Source organism: Echiichthys vipera, assembly GCF_963691815.1.
Source record: "Echiichthys vipera genome assembly, chromosome: 12".
Lineage (NCBI taxonomy): Eukaryota > Metazoa > Chordata > Actinopteri > Perciformes > Trachinidae > Echiichthys > Echiichthys vipera.
In genome coordinates this window covers 8,473,128-8,494,346 of record NC_139837.1, presented here as the reverse complement: position 1 = coordinate 8,494,346, position 21,219 = coordinate 8,473,128, and the positions used below count along the sequence as shown (strand labels likewise).

General features: G+C 41.4%; 1 protein-coding gene across 5 annotated transcripts in view; it reads left to right on the top strand.

Annotated features, from left to right (window-relative positions):
- Positions 1-10,253, top strand: part of kiaa1109 (KIAA1109) — an 84,816-nt gene extending 74,563 nt beyond the window's left edge. For all 5 annotated transcript variants that reach the window (XM_083924405.1, XM_083924406.1, XM_083924407.1 and 2 more), the window contains 9 exons: positions 658-815; positions 1,762-1,951; positions 2,395-2,612; positions 3,074-3,325; positions 3,446-3,649; positions 5,144-5,338; positions 6,227-6,361; positions 7,368-7,539; positions 9,151-10,253. In XM_083924405.1, coding sequence (XP_083780531.1) covers positions 658-815; positions 1,762-1,951; positions 2,395-2,612; positions 3,074-3,325; positions 3,446-3,649; positions 5,144-5,338; positions 6,227-6,361; positions 7,368-7,539; positions 9,151-9,367 — 1,741 coding nt within the window. In that variant the 3' untranslated portion in view covers positions 9,368-10,253. The remainder of the gene's footprint in view (positions 1-657; positions 816-1,761; positions 1,952-2,394; positions 2,613-3,073; positions 3,326-3,445; positions 3,650-5,143; positions 5,339-6,226; positions 6,362-7,367; positions 7,540-9,150) is intronic.
- The last annotated feature ends 10,966 nt before the right edge of the window (positions 10,254-21,219 follow it).

The following is a 21,219-nucleotide window of genomic DNA, read 5'->3' as shown; positions in this document are numbered from 1 at the left end:
AACACCATCACAACCAAGGCAGTACTGTTTTATGAGCTCTGCGTCATCATAAAGTGAAAAGTATTTTCTTCTCTGGAAACGTGTGGGCTCTGCGAGCAACACATACGTCTCCAACCTCCTCCTCATCAAGTCAGGGTACACCAGGCCTCTCTCTCTCTCTCTGACCAGTTTAAATTATTCAGGACTTCAGAATATGCTTGTTATGAAGAACATTCATGCACAGGTGTAGTCTTTGTTCAAACCAAGAATTTTGACAAAAAAAACATAAAGCTGTACTTAGCAATTGGCTTCATTATGACGTATTAATTTGACATGTTAAAATAATAACATATGAAGGCATATTAGGGACATTTTAGGTAAAACAATTGTTAAAATAAAATATGGAGTGGGGAAGAGGGGTTATATTCCAAGGAAAAGCTCATCAAATGCCAGATGACTTTAATAGTTTTTTTCCTTTTCAGAATTTCCCCTCCCTCATATTTGTATTTTTCCTCCCGTCAAAAATACTAGTCACTATGTTTGTTGGTTTTCTTTTCAGTTACGTGTGTTTATTCCTGGGCAAGTTCTTATGACCGGAATCCTTCACCTTTCATGGAAAGCACTTCTACATTATGCAGCAGCATTTCAGGAGCGCTCACGTTGTGTTTATCCCTACAGCTGGACGACCAGCGGGCTGAAGAGTCAGGGCCGACTGTCTGTAGGCAGCAACCGGGACCGAGAGATCAGCATGTCTGTCGGCCTCGGCCGCTCCAAGCTCGACTCCAAGGGCGGAGTGGTGGGTGGCAATATAGACGTGAACACCCTGGAGATGGTCTGTAAGTAAAGAAAACAAAGCATCAACTATTCAGACATCTGGTGTTTTTCTGCAAACTCGTTAGCAATGTTTCCTCTAGCAGCCTGTGAACTGCTTATGGACCTATGCATTGGGAGCTATGCAGAATACAGACTGAAAATCACATTTTACTCTCACTTTTTTAACACTTAATGTGTAAAAATATCCTTTATTTTACATATGGCTGTTGATACTGAAGCTCTTGATAATTCAATGAATTTAATCACTTCATTTTAAAGTGATATTGTTGTGTGTGTGGGTGTGTGCTATGTTATCTCATCTCATCTCATCTTCAACCGCTTATCCGGGGTCGGGTCGCGGGGGCATCAGCTTTAGCAGGGGACCCCAAACTTCCCTTTCCCGGGCCACATTAGCCAGCTCTAACTGGGTCCTGGGTCTTCCCCGAGGCCTCCTCCCAGCTGTACGTGCCTGGAACACCTCCCTAGGGAGGCGCCCAGGGGAGATCCTTACTAAATGCCCGAACCACCTCAACTGACTCCTTTCAACGCAAAGGAGCAGCGGCTCTACTCCGAGTTCCTCACGGGTGGCTGAACTTCTCACCCTATCTCTAAGGGAGACTCCAGCCACCCTCCAGAGAAAACCCATTTCGGCCGCTTGTCCCCACGACCTCATTCTTTCGGCCATGACCTAGCTGTGCTATGTTAATGTGTTCTTATTTAAATCGAATACCGTTTTGCAACGTTTTGCTCTTTTTTTTTTATCATAATGTGATATCATGTCAATCTTTAGGGGGGATGTGTAAAAGATCATGGGAGTATCTACTGGATGTCCTGGTCCTGAGAGTACTGCTAGATTAGTGTGAGAAAAAAAAAATCAGTTTCAGCTTAAATAATGTCTCGATGGCCTCATCGCTGTATGAACAGTCCCCTAACACTGCAGTGTTAACCAATTTTCTATCCGTTTTCTAGCCCACATCTCCGAACACCCCAACCAGCAACCCAGCCATAAGATCCAGATCACCATGGGGTCGACAGAGGCGCGCGTGGACTACATGGGCTCCAGCATCCTGATGGGAGTTTTCAGCAATGCTGACCTGCAGCTGCAGGACGAATGGAAGGTCAACCTTTGCACCGTTGACACCAGCCTATCAGAGAAAAGGTGTGAAATGATGTCAGCAGCTTATCATGCCACACGACACCTCTGCTTCTGGAAATATGTCGCACATGATGGAATGCTCAGAAGCCTTTTTATTGTGCTTCTATGGGCAATTTCAACAACAGTCTCGCTTTGGTCCTGCTTCTTTATTTTGTTCATGTCTCCTGGTAAAACTCATACCACCTGAGTTTAGGAAAAAATATCTGCATCAGTTGCATTTGAGAAAGCAGGTTTTGGTCATTTTGTTTCTTCTAATGACTCAGCAAACCAATGTAATAAAATGTTATTACAGATGTGTCAATCCAGATGCAGCAGTGCTTAATCTACTCTATTACCATCTGCTTCCTGCCGTTCTTTAATGTTTTCTACAATCTGAACTGTCTCAATCTTCTATTTTCTTTTTAACACCTTTTCTCTCACCATCCTACCACTGTCTGTCCTTCCAGTGAAATCTTTGTCCATGGAGACTTGCAGTGGGACATTTTCCAGGTGATCATTTCACGCTCCACCACACCAGACCTCATCAAGATCGGCATGAAGCTGCAGGAGTTTTTCACTCAGCAGTTCGACACCAGCAAGCGGGCCCTCTCCACCTGGGGCCCCGGTCCTTACCTGCCCCCCAAAACCCCCGTCATCAACAATGAGAAAGGATCTGCAGAGCTTTGTAAGCGTGCCCTTTTTTTTAATCTGAGAGAAATATTTAATGCAGACTGTGGCATAATAAAGTATGCACAGCAAGTGTCTTAGGCAGATGTGCTGGTAAGAGGAAGTGAACTGATTTGTAATTCTAATATGCTTAATTTGTATGCTACTTTTTCAAACGCTTGACAAGGTATTTCAACAACTGAATATAATCAAACATGCTCCTGGGATAATTAAAAACAAACAAAAAGTACAAGCAGCACACATTTAAAAAAAAAAAGATTGGAGGCTATATGAGGATAAAAACAAGATAACACACAAAAACAGATCCTGTTCATGCCTCATGTTCAGGTCGGGATTGATTTGTCTGCCCCGACATCCCCCGCCAACCCATCCCCATAACCCCCCCCACACACACACACACACACACACACACACCCACGCCGCTTCTCATGTTGTCTCCTCCCCGTCTTTATCGCACAGACATGGATGCAGCCCATCACCGCCACTGGCCCGGGGTGCTGAAGGTAATCGCTGGCTGCCACATCTCCCTCTTCCAGATGCCTCTGCCTGAGGACGCCGTGCAGCTGGGCGGTTCGATGAGCCTCCACGGCAATCACATGACCCTGGCATGCTTCCACGGGCCAAACTTCCGCTCCAAGTCATGGGCTCTGTTCCACCTGGAAGAGCCCAACATCGCCTTCTGGACGGAGGCACAGAAGATTTGGGAGGACGGTGAGACAAACTGTACATTGTATAAATGTTTTTGGAAAATGATTAGGTAATAAAAAATAATGCAAATGTTTTTTAGCACTGGGTATGGCACTGTAATCAGGACTTTTCTGTCACACCCAGGCTCCAAAGATGATTCCACCTACATTGTTCAGACACTGGATTTCCATCTCGGTCATAACACGATGGTGACAAAACCCTGTGGAGCACTAGAAAGTCCCATGGCCACCATAACCAAAATCACCCGGCGACGGCATGAGAACCCCCCACATGGAGTCGCCACCGTCAAAGAATGGTTCAACTATGTCACCGCCATGAGGAATGAAGGTAATAGACATGATCGATCCACTATTGGTTAATCGTAATTAATAATTTAACTGATTAAGAATAAATGAAGTATAGATATGCTCTGAGGATAAAGGATTTTTAGAAATACCAGGACTGATAAAGTTGGAGCGACAGCATTGTTCATCCCCAGGACATCCGTTCAGCTGAGCCGCTGGTTCCAGCCGCTGGTTCCAGCAGCTGGGCTAACGTTAGCTACAGTTGATGACACATCAGTCTATCATGTCGGTCAGGTCTGCAGACGGGAGCTCTGCAAGCTTAAATGAAGTCATTATTTTGTGTTATTTAGTCAATTATTTAAGAAACTTGGTGATCACTAGTTTTATTAACTTACAATTTAGCCTAGTCTGATTTTGCGTCGAACATACTGTAGATATGGAAAAATGTTTCCAATGTGTTTGATAAATTATTAATGCTAAATCGATTTAATTTTTTTAATTTTTCTTTTTTGTTTTAATTATTAACCTTAAAAACTTGACTTGATTTTTGTTTGTGTGTGTATTTGTGTGTGTGTGTGAGTAGGGGTGTATGTCTAGGTCATGTCTGGCTCCAAATGGTTGTGTCATCACTGCATGTTATTCAATGTTTTGTAAAAATTAGGAAATGATAATAAGCCTATTAGAATGAAGAAAAAAAAGATTAATCCATAATCCGTTGCTAAGGTGCCTGAAAATGGATTTAAGAAATGTGTTGAAAATAGCATCCCTAGATGGTGTCCGTTTTTTAAAATCTCTGTAAACCATATATCTTCTATCCTGATGCTATCGCACATAGCGGTGAACGATCCGACTTTGCATGTTCTGATAAAGATTCTAGTACCTCACCTCAGACTACAGATCTAATATCAACGCTCTCTTTTTCCTGCTTTTTTTTCAAACACCAGGGTTTGCTGTAGCCTGCGGCAGCCTGTCCAGTCTGATAGTGAAAACACTGAATTATCTAATGACACTGACAAAAAACACTTTATTAAAGGTTCAATCCTTTTTCCCAAATCTGTCTTGAAACAACACTCATACAGTATGTCTACATGTTCAATTAAACTAGATCTCTTCAGGGCCAGTATGAACAAGAGGACCAGTTACAGCAGTGATAAAAAGTTGCGTCTGGGCGTGAGTGTTTTTTAAGATGGACTTTTGCGTATGAGAGCTGTGCATCACACATACAGCATGTTTCAGCACACATACACAAGTGTACTAGACTACATTAATGTAAGCCAAGCGTACCTAATAAAGTGTCAACTGCATGCAAATGGTTGCTCCATTGTTGTATCTTCTCTAAGTGTTCTCGACTTCAGACAGCTCTGACGAAAAGAAGACAGACGCAGCGTTTTCAAAAGACCTACTTTCTGTCTGCCTTTCCTTGCAGCTACTGCCGGTTATCTTAAATGCAAAGTAGGCGCAGATAGCATTTAACAAAGCAGAAGGAGCAGAGAAGCGTGAACATGACCTTAAAGGCACGTCTTATCTCCCGTTTCAGAATTGAACTTGCTTAGGAACGTGGAAGCCAACAACCAAGAGAGCGGAGCGGCTGCCAAAACCTCCAGTCTGTTGAGCAGCTTCAGAAGCAACTCCAGCTACAACCACGAAACTGAGACAATCTTCGCTCTTCCCAGAATGCAACTGGACTTTAAATCCATCCACGTGCAAGATCCTGATGAGCCTTCTCTAACAGGTAGGACCGAAGGCCACGCATTGATGTAACAGCGCATAAAAGGCAATAAACCTGCTGTTGAAGTCTTTTCTGACTTCCTCAAACTTTATTCTTTTGTCCTGTTATTTTATTCTGTAAACTCGTTGCCCTTGACTACATTATCTCAGCACAATCACGTCAACTTTGCTGCAAAGTAATGTTGTACAAAAGAAATAGTCGTTTTTTTCAATCTGGTGTAACGAAATGTGGTTTCAGTCCAAAGTCAGGTATTCCGCTTTTATAAAACAAAACACAGTGTGTCATAAATCCACACCATATGCTTATAGTGTACACATAGTTCATCTCATCTCATCTTCAACCGCTTATCCGGGTTCAGGTCGCGGGGGCAGCAGCTTTAGCAGGGGACCCCAAACTTCCCTTTCCCGGGCCACATTAACCAGCTCTAACTGGGGGATCCTGAGGCGATCCCAGGCCAGTGTGGAGATATAATCTCTCCACCTAGTCCTGGGTCTTCCCCGAGGCCTCCTCCCAGCTGGACGTGCCTGGAACACCTCCCTAGGGAGGCGCCCAGGGTTCATCCTTACTAGATGCCCGAACCACCTCAACTGGCTCCTTTCAACGCAAAGGAGCAGCGGCTCTACTACGAGTTCCTCACGGATGGCTGAGCTTCTCACCCTATCTCTAAGGGAGACTCCAGCCACCCTCCTGAGAAAACCCATTTCGGCCGTTTGTACCCGCGACCTCGTTCTTTCAGTCATACACATAGTTGCAAACTGGATATATTTTGTTCATGTACGACAAATTTGTTGAAGTTGCTAACACTAAGTCAACGTTGATGAAGTTTCAGTACAAAAAGCAGCAGTTTGTCTCTGGTCCAGATCTTTTATTTGTTCTTTTTATTTGTTCCAGACTCCAACAGCAAACCCAACGTGGAGTGCAGCGTGGTCACAGAATTCACAGACCACATCTGTGTCACCATGGACGCTGAGCTCATCATGTTTCTTCACGACCTGGTGTCTGCCTACCTGAAGGAGAAGGAGAAAGGTTTTTGGCTTTACATCTTTATTCAACCATTCCTTAAATTTCCCATATTGCAAAAAGGGAGATTTCCATGTTGTCGTTTTTTTTATTTTATAGAGCAGGTGCTAAATAATTACTGTGAAAGTATGAAAATCCACAGAGAAATACACACAGCACGTTATCAGAAACTGTCTTAAACACTTCTGTGCGGTTGTGATGTCACAAATATACTATATAATGGTAGAAAGTGATGCTGCAGTCATTCCCTGGCTGCAAAGACAGGCGTTGAAATGAATACAGGTATATTCAGACGGTGTGAGAAAAACAATGTGAACACCATTTAGCAGATGTGCAAATTACAATAATGAACCTGAAAATGAGCACAATATGGGACAAAAAAAAGAAACAATGTTGGGTAATTTCATCTGTCAACACATTCTCTGGGACACCTTTCTGTGGAAAAATAGTTTATTTGACAGTGAAAAAAGCCTTCAACGATAATGACTCATCAAACTGTCCAAGGAAAAATAACAATATGAACCACATCTGTCTGCCTCTGTGTCTGTGAAGCTGTTTGTATGCTGATGGACACATTTCGCAGAGCAGCATGAAACGCAGGCCACTGAGTGTTATTTTCACACACAGTGGGGAGGTCAGAGTGCCCAATGCAGGCAGCATTTTAATGGGTTTCCTATTGTTACAAAGGAACAAATTAGCACTCTTTGTGACAGCAACCTTGCATTCTTTCTGACAATTAGAATAGTGCCAGGACTTTATTGTGTTGATTCCGCAGCTGAATAGAAGGAGAGAAGAGGCGAGCGCTGGAGGTTTTCATCAGCGTTTGATCCATCCTGATTCATTAAAGCAGAGCAGATGGGTTATTTGAATGTGAATAGATATATACTACCAAGGTGTGACTGTGCTTTCAGGGGTATTAATGAATGTTTATTGTGTTCTACTTCTGGGTGTTGTGGTTGAAGAATGTGTTCGCCGTGTTATTGCCTCTCTTCTTCCTTGTTCGTGTCCTCAGCTCTTTTCGCCCCGCGGATGTTTGCGACTCGGCCGGGCCAGAAGAGCCCCACAGCCGTGCATGACGAAAGCTCCATGGACAAGGACCAGGACAAAGACGACGGCATCAACTACACCACGGTGGACTGGAGGGAGTTCATGTGCAACACCTGGCACTTGGAGCCCACTCTCAGGTCGGCTCCGCTGGCATTTGGAGTGTTTCATTGTTTTGGTTAACAGATGCACTCCTGTTTATGACGTGTGAGTCAAATTGAGTCACAAGTGCTCGTTTGAAACCAGCCGTAGACAAAAGTACGACAGACAACACTGTAAGAGTCATTCTCTATGACCTTGCATCCACGCCAGATTTCTGCAGTGCCTGCGGGACCAAATTTAAAATTGGACCCAAATCCAAATACACAAGGTTGTCATGCATCATTGTTAAGGCTATAAGGTTTTAAAAACTGAGTAATGAATGACCTGACTTCTGTATTCTACTATTTATAGTGGAAACCGCCTCAAATCCAGGCAATAGAGTGTTATTAGGATCTCTGCTATTTGTGGTAGAATAAAAAGTAGCTGCATAAAGGACACCCTGCAATCCCATTTCAAGCTTTTTTCATCATGTTGGTTGTTTGTGTTCGAGCCATGAGACTTCCTCTGAGGTTCAGCTATTTAAACAGGTACCCTTTTTATTTGATTTAAAGTAGTAATATTGGAATATAAAAATACTCGATTACAAGTAAAAGTTCTGCGCTCAAAACGTGTGGTTAAGAATTAAGTACATACCATCAGATTTAAAGTATCCAAAAAGTCTTGTTACTATCCACTTATTATATTATTGAATAATTATTGTTAGGAATGCATTCATGTGTATGCAGCACTTTATGTTGCTGCTGGTTGAAGTGGAGCTCATTTTAAATTTGATCACTGTTGCATAGATAATTCTGTATCAATGCACTATTTTTTTCAATGGTAGCAAAGATGCAAAAACAAAACAGTGTAACGCAAGGATTGATGATGCAATGACAAATTAGAGTAAAGAATTCTAATACATGCATTGTATTTAATAAGCTCATCGTAGATTTATAACTTATATATAACTTCATCTCCAAAGTAACTAATACAAGAGTTTTTAAATATTGTAGGAAAAAAAACTGTTTTCCTCTGAGACGTGTTCAAATGGAAGTACTGTATAACATAGCATAAAATGGATTTATTTACCTCAAAACTGCACTTAAAGTCTTCTTCGACAGCATCGATGGTGATAAGCAGTAATTGCAGGTGTGTTATTGAATCCCACTTTTATTTGTTTCTTTTTTTTTTTTTGCTCGGCCATAGTAACCGTTCACTCCCAACGCTAGCAGAGACTGTAAAGTGCGCTGCTTCACACACATTGCACAGTCGGTTGCATTAGCTCCTTCTCTCTGGAGGATCACCTGCTGCTGGGTGAGGAAAAATATCTCACAAACTGTGCGGCTTGCAATTTTTTCTTCCTGTGAATGTGACCACTTATCACCCGGTTGGTAATACTGCAAACGCAAAGGCTTCCGTCAGTGAGTCACGGGCTCAATCACCATTGTGTTACCTCATTGGACGATGGACGGATAGTGACTTAACAGACACTTATGTCAATGAAAATCTTTGTGATTAAGCACTGTTAGTGAAAACATTTGGACTGAAATTAGTGGAAAAGAACAAATTAGTTACTGTAGCTATATTACAGTCCTTTTCTGAGCTGAAGTAATTAGCATTTTCTGTCTATAGCATCGACTTAACTAGACTGAACTCTCCTCTTCCTTCAGGCTCATCTCCTGGACAGGACGTAAGATTGATCCAGTGGGTGTGGACTACATTTTGCAAAAGTTGGGCTTCCACCACGCCCGGACTACCATTCCCAAGTGGCTGCAGAGGGGCGTTATGGACCCGTTGGATAAGGTGCTGTCAGTTCTCATCAAGAAGCTTGGCACCGCCCTGCAGGATGAGAAGGACAAGAAAGGCAGGGACAAAGAGGAACACTGAAAAACACGCACGCACACACACACACGCACACACACACACAACCACACACATACACACACACACACACACACACACACACACACACACACACACACACACACACACACACACACACACACACACACACACACACATACACACACATACACACGCCACTGTAATCAAAGCTGTGCTTATGTTCTCTACAGGTGACAAACACTGGATTACTGTATTACAACGGCCACTACTGTACAACTCTTTTGTCAAACGTACCCATTTTACCTGCAACAGCCTGTGAATTTCAGCGTAGTTGTTTACTGTGGTGCACGCCACTGGCAGCTCTGACTGAAGCGTTTTGCACCAATGTTGTTTTTTCTGTATATTTTGAACAAAGTAGCGAATGTTAGAATGAGTTGACTGCTTTAATGATGAAACCCCTGCCTCTTTTACCTGTTGTAAATGACCTTACTGAAATCGCTTGAAAAGTTTATTTTAAGGCTTACCGATATTTCATGAGAAATTATTTCTTATACCATTGCCTTTTCTTTGTTTCCCATGGAACACATGGTAGATATGCTTTATGTATTTTATAGTGTAGTTTTAAGATATCTAAGAACAGTTCAGTGACAGTGTTCTTGATTTTTTTTTTTTTTTTTGATGTGAACAAATAAATACTGGGAGGTTACGGCACATCATCCACTCATGAGGATGACATGAATTTGTAATTATGGTTTGAACCAAGATCACTATTTATGGGTATGTGAAATGCAAAGTCTATAACATGTATTAGCTTGGTGTGTCAAGCTTATTTTTGTCTTTTTTTTAAATCCATATAGTAGAGCCAGTGTATATAATTCAATTTCTTAAATATGTTGATTTCCTAACTTAATAAAAATGTTGCCATTCGATTTTAGATGAAGCTCAGGCCTGTGATTTTGTTCGGTTGGTTAAAGCAGGTATTGTTATTTTAAATTTACTCTGCCTGTTCTCGGCCTGTGTAATCAGCTTTATAATGATTTCTGTGGCTCTGGAGGAGCTTTCTAAAGTCTAAAAAAAATATCAACCTTGATGATGTCATAGTGATGTCATCAGAGTCACTGGCTTGGGCTTGAACTTAAAATGTCTAAGGGTATGTTCACACAAAAAGCATTTCTCGTGGCACGATTACATACAACGTCAAATACGATGCGAATAGATGCAAATTAGGGGAAATCTGCGTAAGTTAAAATATTTCAACTCGAGCGAGATATTTACGTGACGTGAAAGCCCGTCAGTGTTGGGTTCCTCCTATATAGCACCGATCTATCCAAATTGCGTTCAGAAAACAATAATTTTAAACGTTGCTTCAATTAAATCCCAGCCAAATCTGTACCTCGACTAGCAGTGGAACGGCATTCATCCAGACATACTTCCTGTGTGGTCCTCCTGTTATGAATCCTGGGTCTGTCCGACGTTCCTGCTTGTTATAGGGAAGGTTTTCGTTGCCACCGTACTCTACGGGGGAATTGTTGGGTCTATGTAAATCATAAGTAAGTCATAGAGTGTGGTCTATACCTACTGTAAAGTGTCCTGAGATAACTTTGTTATGATTTGGCACTATAAATACAATTGAATTTAATCCGTATTTGGTACAAAGCAGCAAAAGTGGTTATTTCGGCCATGGTTGATGATGGAAAGAAACGTAATAGGGGCCTACAGTTCTGCAAACAACGCAAATGATCCCAATATGTTCCTGTGGTCGAGATGCAAGGTGAAAGCTGACATTCAATGTGAACACACCGTAACAGAAAGCCGGAGTTCTACACTGGGATGGAGTTTGTATGATAGAGGTATTTACGCACCGTTGTGACGAAAAGAGAGCTGAGCCAGAAGGCAAAACACCTCGATAAACCGGTCATTCTTCGTTCCTACCGTCACCTATGGTCATGAAAGCTGGGTCATGACCGAAAGAACGAGGTCGCGGGTACAAGCGGCCGAAATGCGTTTTCTCAAGAGGGTGGCTGGAGTCTCCCTTAGAGATAGGGTGAGAAGTTCAGCCATCCGTGAGGAACTCGGAGTAGAGCCGCTGCTCCTTCTTCTGTGTTGAAAGGAGCCAGTTGAGGTGGTTCGGGCATCTAGTAAGGATGCCCCCTGGACGCCTCCCTAGGGAGGTGTTCCAGGCACATCCAGCTGGGAGGAGGCTACGGGGAAGACCCAGGACTAGGTGGAGAGATTATATCTCTACACTGGCCTGGGAACGCCTCCCCCAGTTAGAGCTGGTTAATGTGGACCGGGAAAGGGAAGTTTGGGGTCCCCTGCTAGAGCTGCTGCCCCCTTTTTTTTTTTTTAATCTGTCTCTTGTGAGACGCCCAACTTTATAGAAGAGCAATACATAATCAGTAGAGCACCCTTTAATAAAGCTTGGTTTTCTGTAGATAGTGCTCTGTGGCTTTTACGGCTCATTTTCCGATCCATGACATGCATCACTTCGTGTGGATTTTTCCCAGGAAACGTCTGTCAGAACTTCAAATGAAACTTTAATGAACAAGAAATGGGTTGTGCTTATTTTTTGGAAATGTCTCACATTGTTTGAATCAAAGCTTGAATGGCTTCAGCAGTAATGCATTTTCTTTCTTCAGGCACTACTTTTGTTGCTCTTCGGAATTTTTAGGTCAATGAACGAGTGCATGTGTACTTAGTCATTTAGAACAACTTCTGCTAGTTTCCTCCAGTGTTTGTCTGTCAGAATACCACCCTGCCACATCGCTCCCCCTGTCCGTAAAAAGCCTGCTGTGCCCTCCGCAGGGTTTTGTTAGTACAGTACTCTGACTGTAAGACTCCCCCTCCCAGCTCTAATCTCTTCCACTGTGATATCCCCTCTCACCACGAGCCATGTTCCACTTTTGGTTCCGTGCCGTGATTTTGCATTTTTGATGATGCGTTGGCGGGTGAAGCGGAGCACGGTGGCACCGTAGAGTGGAAGAGAACTGCGGGTATCCTCTGTGATGTCTGCCACTGAGATTACAGCAGTGTCACCTGAGGAAACCCAGACAGCTCAGTGTGAGAGCACACTCAAGTCTTTGCTCTTGCTCGCCTGGGCCGGACATTATTTTTGATTTTTATTCTGCCTGCTGAACGCGCTTTCCTTTGAAGTCGTTTCTATTTTACATATCTGCACGCTGTTTTTCTTTTCTTTCCCTTCACAGAGCTACAATGTCCCCTGTACATATTAACTTGAGAGCCAAGTGAGTGACCAGTAGATGGAGTCAAAAGCCAGTCGTCCCACAGTCTGAAGTCCTTAATTACACACCAGCTCCCCATGGAATGTCCTGCAACTGAATTATAAAATAGAAACAGAAGAGAACGCATTAAAAAGTCATGAAGTGGCTGGAGATGTCGAACAGCTCAAATTGCCTGCTTCTGTCCTTCCTGGCCCGGGATCACACTGTGCTTGGACAGACTCCACTGAAATCTGGACTGCCCAGAAAACGGTGATAAAGCAATAAGTGACAAGCATATGACAGAAACACTCTTCATTAATTATAATGTGAGACAGGTGGAGTTAAAACTAGAATGGCATGCTGGAAAAAATTATATTTTATCTGCACAATACAGACCTTTCAACATAAAGAGTTTAAAGCTTTGAAGTGAACCAGATACTAGTTGAGCTTTTGACAGTTTCCCTGCAGTTTTAGGAAAATGCATGTTTCCTTTTTCGGAATGAAAGTCTTCATTAGCAGGGAGCTGACAGCGTACAAAAACACCACTTAGACAGGCTTTGTCTTTTTAGCTGTTTTATTGGTTAGACATTTTGGGCAATATGCTTCTTTGCTTTATTGTAGAGAGTTAGACGAGAAGATTGATGCCATACCCATATCTCTCTGCTTAATATGAAGACACAGTCGAGAAGAGACAGTTAGCTTAGCATTAAAGACTAGAACCAGCTAGCCGAGCTCTATCCAGTGTTGTAAAATCTGCCAAAATGAACTGAATTGGATTTTTTTTCCCAAGAGATAGATGAGAAAATGAAATATTAACTACGTTCAAGAGACGTTTAGCATAGCGTAGATATTGGAAAATAAGGGAAAAGTTAGCCTGGCTCCGTCCAAAACTCACTAATTAAGAAACCTGAGAGGTAAAACCACAACTTGTCACACTAAATTTTTTTTATATGAATTAAACAATGAAGCTATAACATGTTTATGAGTGCGCTTGAGAGGTGCTGTTGTGTTTTGTTACTTTCAAACAGAACCGGGCTAGCTCCCCTTGATTCTTGTCTTTATGCTAAGCTTTGCTAACCGACTGCTAGACGGATATGAAATTGGCATGAATCCTCTCATTTAACTCCTGGCAAGAAAGCAACTAAGCATATTTCCCAAAGTGCATGCATAAACATTTTTAATTTAAGACTTAATGGCTTAATTCTGTAGGCATATTAGTTTTACAAACATGTACGGCATTATTACAATCATTTCTCATACCTGACAAACCAGAACCGCTCTAATGAATAGCTTAACTCTGATCTAGAAGACATTACTTAACACTGAACAGTTCAAAAGCCTTTAGTGACTACGTATGACCCCTTTACAAAGGGTTTCTTTGAAAGCGTTTGCCTTTTACTAAGACATTTAGAAAAATACACACATGTACAGTGTAGGAAGAGAAGGGGCCTTCAACACTCAAAACATTACTGTGAGTGTTGTCCTTGCTCATTGTTGTCCATTTAATGTATCGACATAGGAATATTTTTCAATAAGTCTCCTTTTATTCCGTGCACGGCTGCACAAAATGTTGATCAGGTTTTTCTTTTAAAACTTTCATCTTCTCAAACCCTAATGATTGCAGGTTTTCACTTTCAATGAAGAAAATTGCTTTTTAGGCGGGAATGTTTTTCACGTCTTCAAATCATCACACCGCATTAAAGTCCTCATTATCCTAATGATGGATAGAAGGAGCAAATGCACGGTACCTTTAGTTTAAAAGCTGTCTTCTAAGCCTCGCTCTATGCGCCCGTGTGGGACAATAAAGACTGAACTGCGTTAAATTGAACACAGCAGAGCGCCGTTGTGATGTACAGCAACTAAACTGTCTTAATACAAATGAGCAGATTGAGATTTGAGCCACTCTTTGATTGAGTTTCTAATTACTTGTTCCACTCCATCAGCTTTACCTTGATTTAATAATCCAGTGTGACAATATGGCCGAAGTGTTGAAAGGAGAAACAGGGAGATAGTATAATAGGAGGAATGTTCCGTTCCCTGAGTCTCTGCTTGAATTGTAAAACGCTGCCACGCAGAATTGATAAGAGTCTTCACTAACTTGGTGGTGACCTCCGTGACAGCCATGTTGTCTGAACCTCCACACTGTGAACAGGCTTGAATATGACGCTGTGTACTGTTGCCAAGGTAGCAGGTTCAGTCTCCGTGTGTGCCAACTAGCCAGCAGTTTAAAGGCTGTCACATCTTGTCAGTTTTTAATTCAGTTAAACTTCTTAAAACTACTACTTAAAAATATGTCTGTAAATAGAGAATTGTCACCTGACTTTTAAACTCTATGGAGCCTTTTTTTAGCATCTTTCAACTCCTTGTTTTGCTTTTCGAGCCCACAAAGTAAACCTGAATGAACACATTTTTGGCCACTCAGGGTAAATTGAGCAAATTTGAAATGGAAATTAAAGTATTCAGTCAGTATCTAAAGAAGGGGGACAATTCCGGTTTCATTTATTTTGACCATGGTAACTTTAAAAAAACAAAAAAAAAGCACAAAGTGATCACAACATAAACCTGTAAGCTCTGCTCAGTCTTTCTTGCCTCGTAAAAAAATATTTTACTCTGTGGTCTGTTTTCAACACATTTGCAGAGACATCTCCAGCGAGGGACAGGCCATCAAAAACGGATACTGACCCGCAAAACGGGACAGCCTAACTTGGGGGCCCCATGGAAACAAGCTAACACTGCTCTATTGGACTTCATAAATCCAATATTCACTCTTTAGTTCTGTTTACAAACTCACAGCTAGCTTACTTTGTCTGTGTTTTATGCTGGGCAGGTATAGCGTAACGGCTTTAACAGAGCTAAGAACCTCCCCCCGATCCAGTTTACACCCCACAGTTTATTCTACTTTCATCATACTTTATCAACTTTAAGTTGATAATAGCCTTTGTCAATGCTGGGTTGCTGCTGCGCTGCCCTTGCATGGCCAAAAACGTAAACCACTGTAAACCAATCGTCCACCTTCGCAGTTTCGATTAGCTAGCGTCTTAGTATCTGTAAGCTCATTATTATGTTTTGACATCCTGCTTTACTGTTTCGGTTCAGTCTCACTGCTCATCCACTACATTTCCAGATGCAACAGGGGGCTGTTTTTATAAAAAAAAAAAAAAAAGCTCAGATAAAGCCAATGTATGCCTAGCACTAAAAAACAGACAAACATAGTGGAGCATTTGGCAGCTAAAGGGACAATTATGTCCGTCAGGGGGTGGTGGAGACCAAAATATCGCTAAAAGAGATTGATTTACTGCTGAATGTGGTAATAGGAAACGTTGCTAACCAATCCCCTTTGTAAAACAATTTACTACGGTGACCCCAAGTGGCCAAAACAATTAATGATGGCTTATATGCATGTATATTAAGTGCTTATATATAAAGTATATTATTACTATTATATACTATTATACTAAGTATTCAGCTACGTGACTTATATAATGACCATATTGATATTAGGAATGCTCTGGAATATTCTGATAACAGCTGAGAATAATATCATAACCACCAAGTTTACTTTCTACCAAGCTAAATCCTCCCACACTGCACCTGTACACAGTATTGAGTGAGTAAGACACTGATTTAAACCAGTCATTTCTAACAGGAAATGACACCCCTTGAGGTCCAGATATGTCACACCGCTGACCGCTCTCACCTGTGGCACTTGTCAGGCTTATCTCTGGAGGTAAGATAAAGTCTATGGGTTCACCCAAACAAACCACAGCCGGCACTGACACAGCTTCATAGCCTGAGGAATGCACATAAGCACACACACACACACACACACACACACACACACACACACACACACACACACACACACACACACACACACACACACACACACCAATTATTTTTGCATTGTTGTCTGCAAGATCCAATTTCAGCCTGGGTAGCCCGGGTGGTATAAAATCTTGGTGCATGCACCTCCATTGGCAGATGTCATATGTACAAGTTGATTCTGTTCTTTTCTGTACACCATCAATACAACAAAGACAAAGATGCAATGTTAACTTCACATATTTGCATATTCGCGGCTGTTTAAGCCTCCCCAAGCCTTTTTCCTTTTTGTTTTTGATTAATTCATCCCGACTGGTGTTTTAGTTAAATATTTCTCAAGGCACAAAGTGAACTTTAGATATGTCTGCTATCTCATAGTTTGTTCAGGGACACACGATTATTCAGATTTATGTAAAAGAAAAATGAGAATGGTGTTTCATCCACATTTGCATTAAATACCTTTTGGGCTCATCATCACCTCGAGAGGTGCGATGGAAATAACACTGACATAATACATGAATGCACTTGATTGAGACTGAAGATACTTATGTTGACCTTTTGGCTGATTATATCAGCTAATTTAGTTTTCTAGTTTTCAATCAAGCAATTCTGACTAATGCCTTCAGGTCCAGCTGAATCAATTTCAACAGTGGGTCTGAGATTCAGGACTGTTTTTAGAACTTATATAATGGAGGGGAGAAAAGTACACAGCGCGGTCAACAAGACCTCACATTAATTTAGAGAAAATCCCCCTTAGATTTTCAATGACCCGAGAACACACTGTCTATCCCTCCAAAACTGAAAAAAAACTAAATGGATGCTGCCAAGAGATTGCTCAGTCTTACTTCTTTTAGACCTCGGTGCAGCATTTGAGATTTGATCATGAAATTTTAATCGACTCACTTAAGCACTGAGGTGGGTATCTGGCTCAGCACTGAGCTGTCTCAGATCCCATCTTTCTAATAGACCTTTGTCTGTTAGACAATTCCACTTTTGGAGGCACACAGCTCCTAAAAAGCCCCACAGAGCTCAATTCCAGGTCTCGTCCTTTTGTCCCTCTACAGTACAAGCTCCCGCTTGGAAATGTACTTTAATAAAACTGTAGGTCTCTCCAGTGGTGTGCGAAAAATACCAATTTATACAATCAATTACAATAGTGCCACAGACAGCAGAAAACCGATAAAACCCCCCACTTACTTAACTCGTTTTAAACAAACTGATCGAGACTTTAGTTTGTGACCTTTAGTTTTGACCTTTTAAGTTAGAACTTTAAGAGATTTAAAGGTCGTCTTTAATATATGCGTTATATTGTTGGACTGACTGACACTGGAAATTGTCTTTAGAGGATAGAAGTTCCAAATGCAGTGACAACTTTATGAAGGTATTAACAGCTGATCTGTGTTCATAATATATTTGTTTCATATTTGTAGGTTTTATTACTATTTTATTTGAACGTTCCTCCGTCCATGGCTGATTTCCATTATCTTTTTATTGAACAAGAGTGATTTTTATTAGTGTGTTAAATACCCAAGGCTTGAAATCAGGATACTTTAGGTAACTTCTTTTGGACAGAATATTGAAAAACAAGGTATAAAACCAACCAAATACAAAAGACCAAATAACACAATGTTAAATGAGCAAACCTTATTATTCATTAAAACCTAAAGAGAAAGCTCTTTTGGAATGATTCAGCTTCTAATGGCTGGGAAGCTTAGTTACAAAGGATATGTGTGATATTTTATCGTCTATTCAAGTTTATTTATTGTGTTATCCAACAGTTTAGGCTGAAAAGAGTCAAGAAAATACATGACAATAAGGAGGATGACAAAAGTTCCAGGGGAGATTTGCATTTAGAGCATCATGACTTCATGGTTGCATTTTAACCGTCAGACTCAGCAGGAAGCCACTCACTCCATCTGTGCTGACAAACACCCATTAATAATAAAACTACCGTAATGGGAAATGGAGAGATGAGTTCTTCTGTCAGCGTCAGTAATGCCTGCCAGATGTTGGAGAGGCGTTTGACTGAAGCAGCCATAACTGGGGTTTGTGTAGCCTGAACTAAATACAATTCCAGATTCTAAACAATGAGACGGTTCATGTTTCCCTTGATTTGTAACTCCGGTATACAGGAATGTCCATCTCTCTTTTTGTGAGCTTTAAGAGTTAGCTCAGTATCAAAGAAAGGAGAGTTTAGAAGGTTTTTGTTGTAGTAATGGGAGACAAATTGTAACACACATGTTAGCATAGTGGACAGATGTAAAACTTACAACACAGCTAGCCTCAAGGAGGGTAAAGAGAGGGGGATCATGGTGTCATATTGTGTGTTGATTGATTGATTGGATTGGATGATTGATTTACAGTGATGTGTGTGTAAAATCGGGCCTGCTTTTGCTGAAAGGCTCAAGCTCACACTGATTAAAGAACAATGGAATGACTGATTTGTATCCCTTAGGTCAGAATATATTGTTGGCTATATGAAAAATAAAGATATGTTTATAGGCCACAATCCATTTGAACATTCCCAAAAAGTTCTGTCAGGCCAATAGCACACAACCATCATGTTATTCATTGCACTCCAACTGCTGTAGCCTACCAACCTTCCAACATGGCAGCTTCAGGTTGAACGTGGCATAACCAATAGATCACCTGGGGTCATAGAGTGTCTCAGCTTTGATTTGATAAGTCTTGGTTAGCCTCAGCTGTACTTTGTGTAGTGCTAATTCGCAAGTGTTAGCATGCTAACACCATTCGCTAATATGACTGTAACCGTATCCAACGTTACCAACAGCACAGGACACACTGCATTTGTTGCCAAACAAATTGTGCAACAGGTGGCATGTATTTTGTCCGTTGACCCAGTCATCCTGTCTGGAGCGATCAGATACTTATTCATATAGTGTTATCTTCAGCAACATGGCTCCCGCTTGCAGCCTGGCTACCATCCAAAACAAGAAACAACTGTAAGAATCGCAGAAGTCAGAAAACCCAATCTAATTGTTATGATAAAGACAGAGTATAGTGTACTATAGTATAGGCAGGTTTTTTTACTTACTGATCTAGCTGGAAGCGTACCTATGTTCCCCGGGTCCTATGTTCCCTGGGTCCTATGTTCCCTTTTTGTATGTGACCAGGGTACATATGACCCTTTTATTACAAAAAAGTCCAATGTTCCCCGCTTTCCCCCCAAAAAGTCCTATGTTTCCTGCTTTGTTTATGACCGGGGAACGATGCTCCCTGCTGTTCACAGAAAGGGTCCTATGTTCTATGTCTGTTATTTTTTCCACAATCAGTGCCAAATTCCCTTGCATATAGGCTTAAGTAGACCCTAACGCTACCCCCTAACCCTGCCCCTCACACTAACCCTAACCTCTAGCCGTACCAAAATGCTGAATTAAATCGGCGAAGGCAGAGGCTTATGCAACCTCTTTTGAGGAAAAAAGGTCAGATGTTCCCTGAGCAGGGAACATAGGGATGACCCCATCTAGCTTAGTAGAAACATTTCTTATCACTCTTTACCTCCATCCCCATGGCTCTTTTTCTTTAACGTTATGTTTGCTAAGTTGTTCCACTGTTGACCATTGATGCTACCTGGGAATAGCTACGGTAAGCTTCTTTGTTGATTTGACTCTCAGCGAAATGCTCTCTGGTGATGCAGTGTAATGTTATATATATCTGGGCTTTTATTGTGAAAGGTAAGAACAGAAGCAGTGAAGCTGTGCAGCTGTTTAGAATGTATAAGGCAAAAAATAATTCACCATCGACTCCTAGATCGTATCATTCAGACTACGGAGCCTATGTGTTATTATTTTACTACCTTCATAAGTAGGCCTACAGCCACAATTCAAGCCTCTTATGGGGTAGGAGGGAAAAATAGGCTCTGGCTTGTTTGTATTTCTTTAAACTAGTCACATCGTCCAAGCAGAGTTAAGTGGACACTGCCCATGCAAAATAGATAGCAAAGATAACATAATGTCAGGCTTCATCCCAGCACTGTGCATCCAGTAAGCCAGACTAATGAATCAGAGACATTTATGTAATTAAAACTGTCAGGGCAGAAGTGATCCTTTACTAATGCACCCTAATATGATATGTTTGCCATAAAAAAAACAGGCCTTGGTGGAGATTAAAGACTAGTTACATGTCAAACCCCCAAGCATGAATGTGGACAAGACTTTTTTAAGAACTGGGGAAATGGGAAAATGGCTATGTCAAAGATGAAATGGAAAGTGTTTCCACTGAGATTTGATGTGTGATGAAAATAGTATGAAAAATGGAGCAAAGAGGGGAAACGCAAGAAAGAAAAAGACCTTGGGCTGAACTTTTGAGGAACTTGCCCCTGTTATTGTCTTCGGAGGATTACAGTCTGATGAGTTTTCAATTTGAACAGAAAAAAAGGTTGTACAGTATGAGAAAGATAGAGGCTGAACCAATTTACAGCAGCACACTTAATGCCAATCAAAGAATATAGCCACACAAAGGCTGTGGTGAGTTGAAAAGTATTAAAACAGAAGTTTCACCTAAATGCACATACATTATAACACTGGATAGTTAAATCATGGCAGCCCCACTACATTGGGTATTGTTCATAACCCAGATGGAAAAGTTATAGATATGCATTTCCTGTCAAATTTGCAAATTCTTCTTACCTGCTTCCTCTGGAGGAACAGTTTAAAAGTGGCCTCAGCAAAATGTTCCCAGTTCACAAACGCAGCTAGTTTTAACAAGAACAACAGCGGGGGGACATGCGCGGCACTGGCCTTGGTCAGCAGGACAAAGAAGCCAACAGTTCAGCAGAACCATGCCCACTCTCATATGAGTTCTGAATAATTATCCTAAGAAAACTAGTTT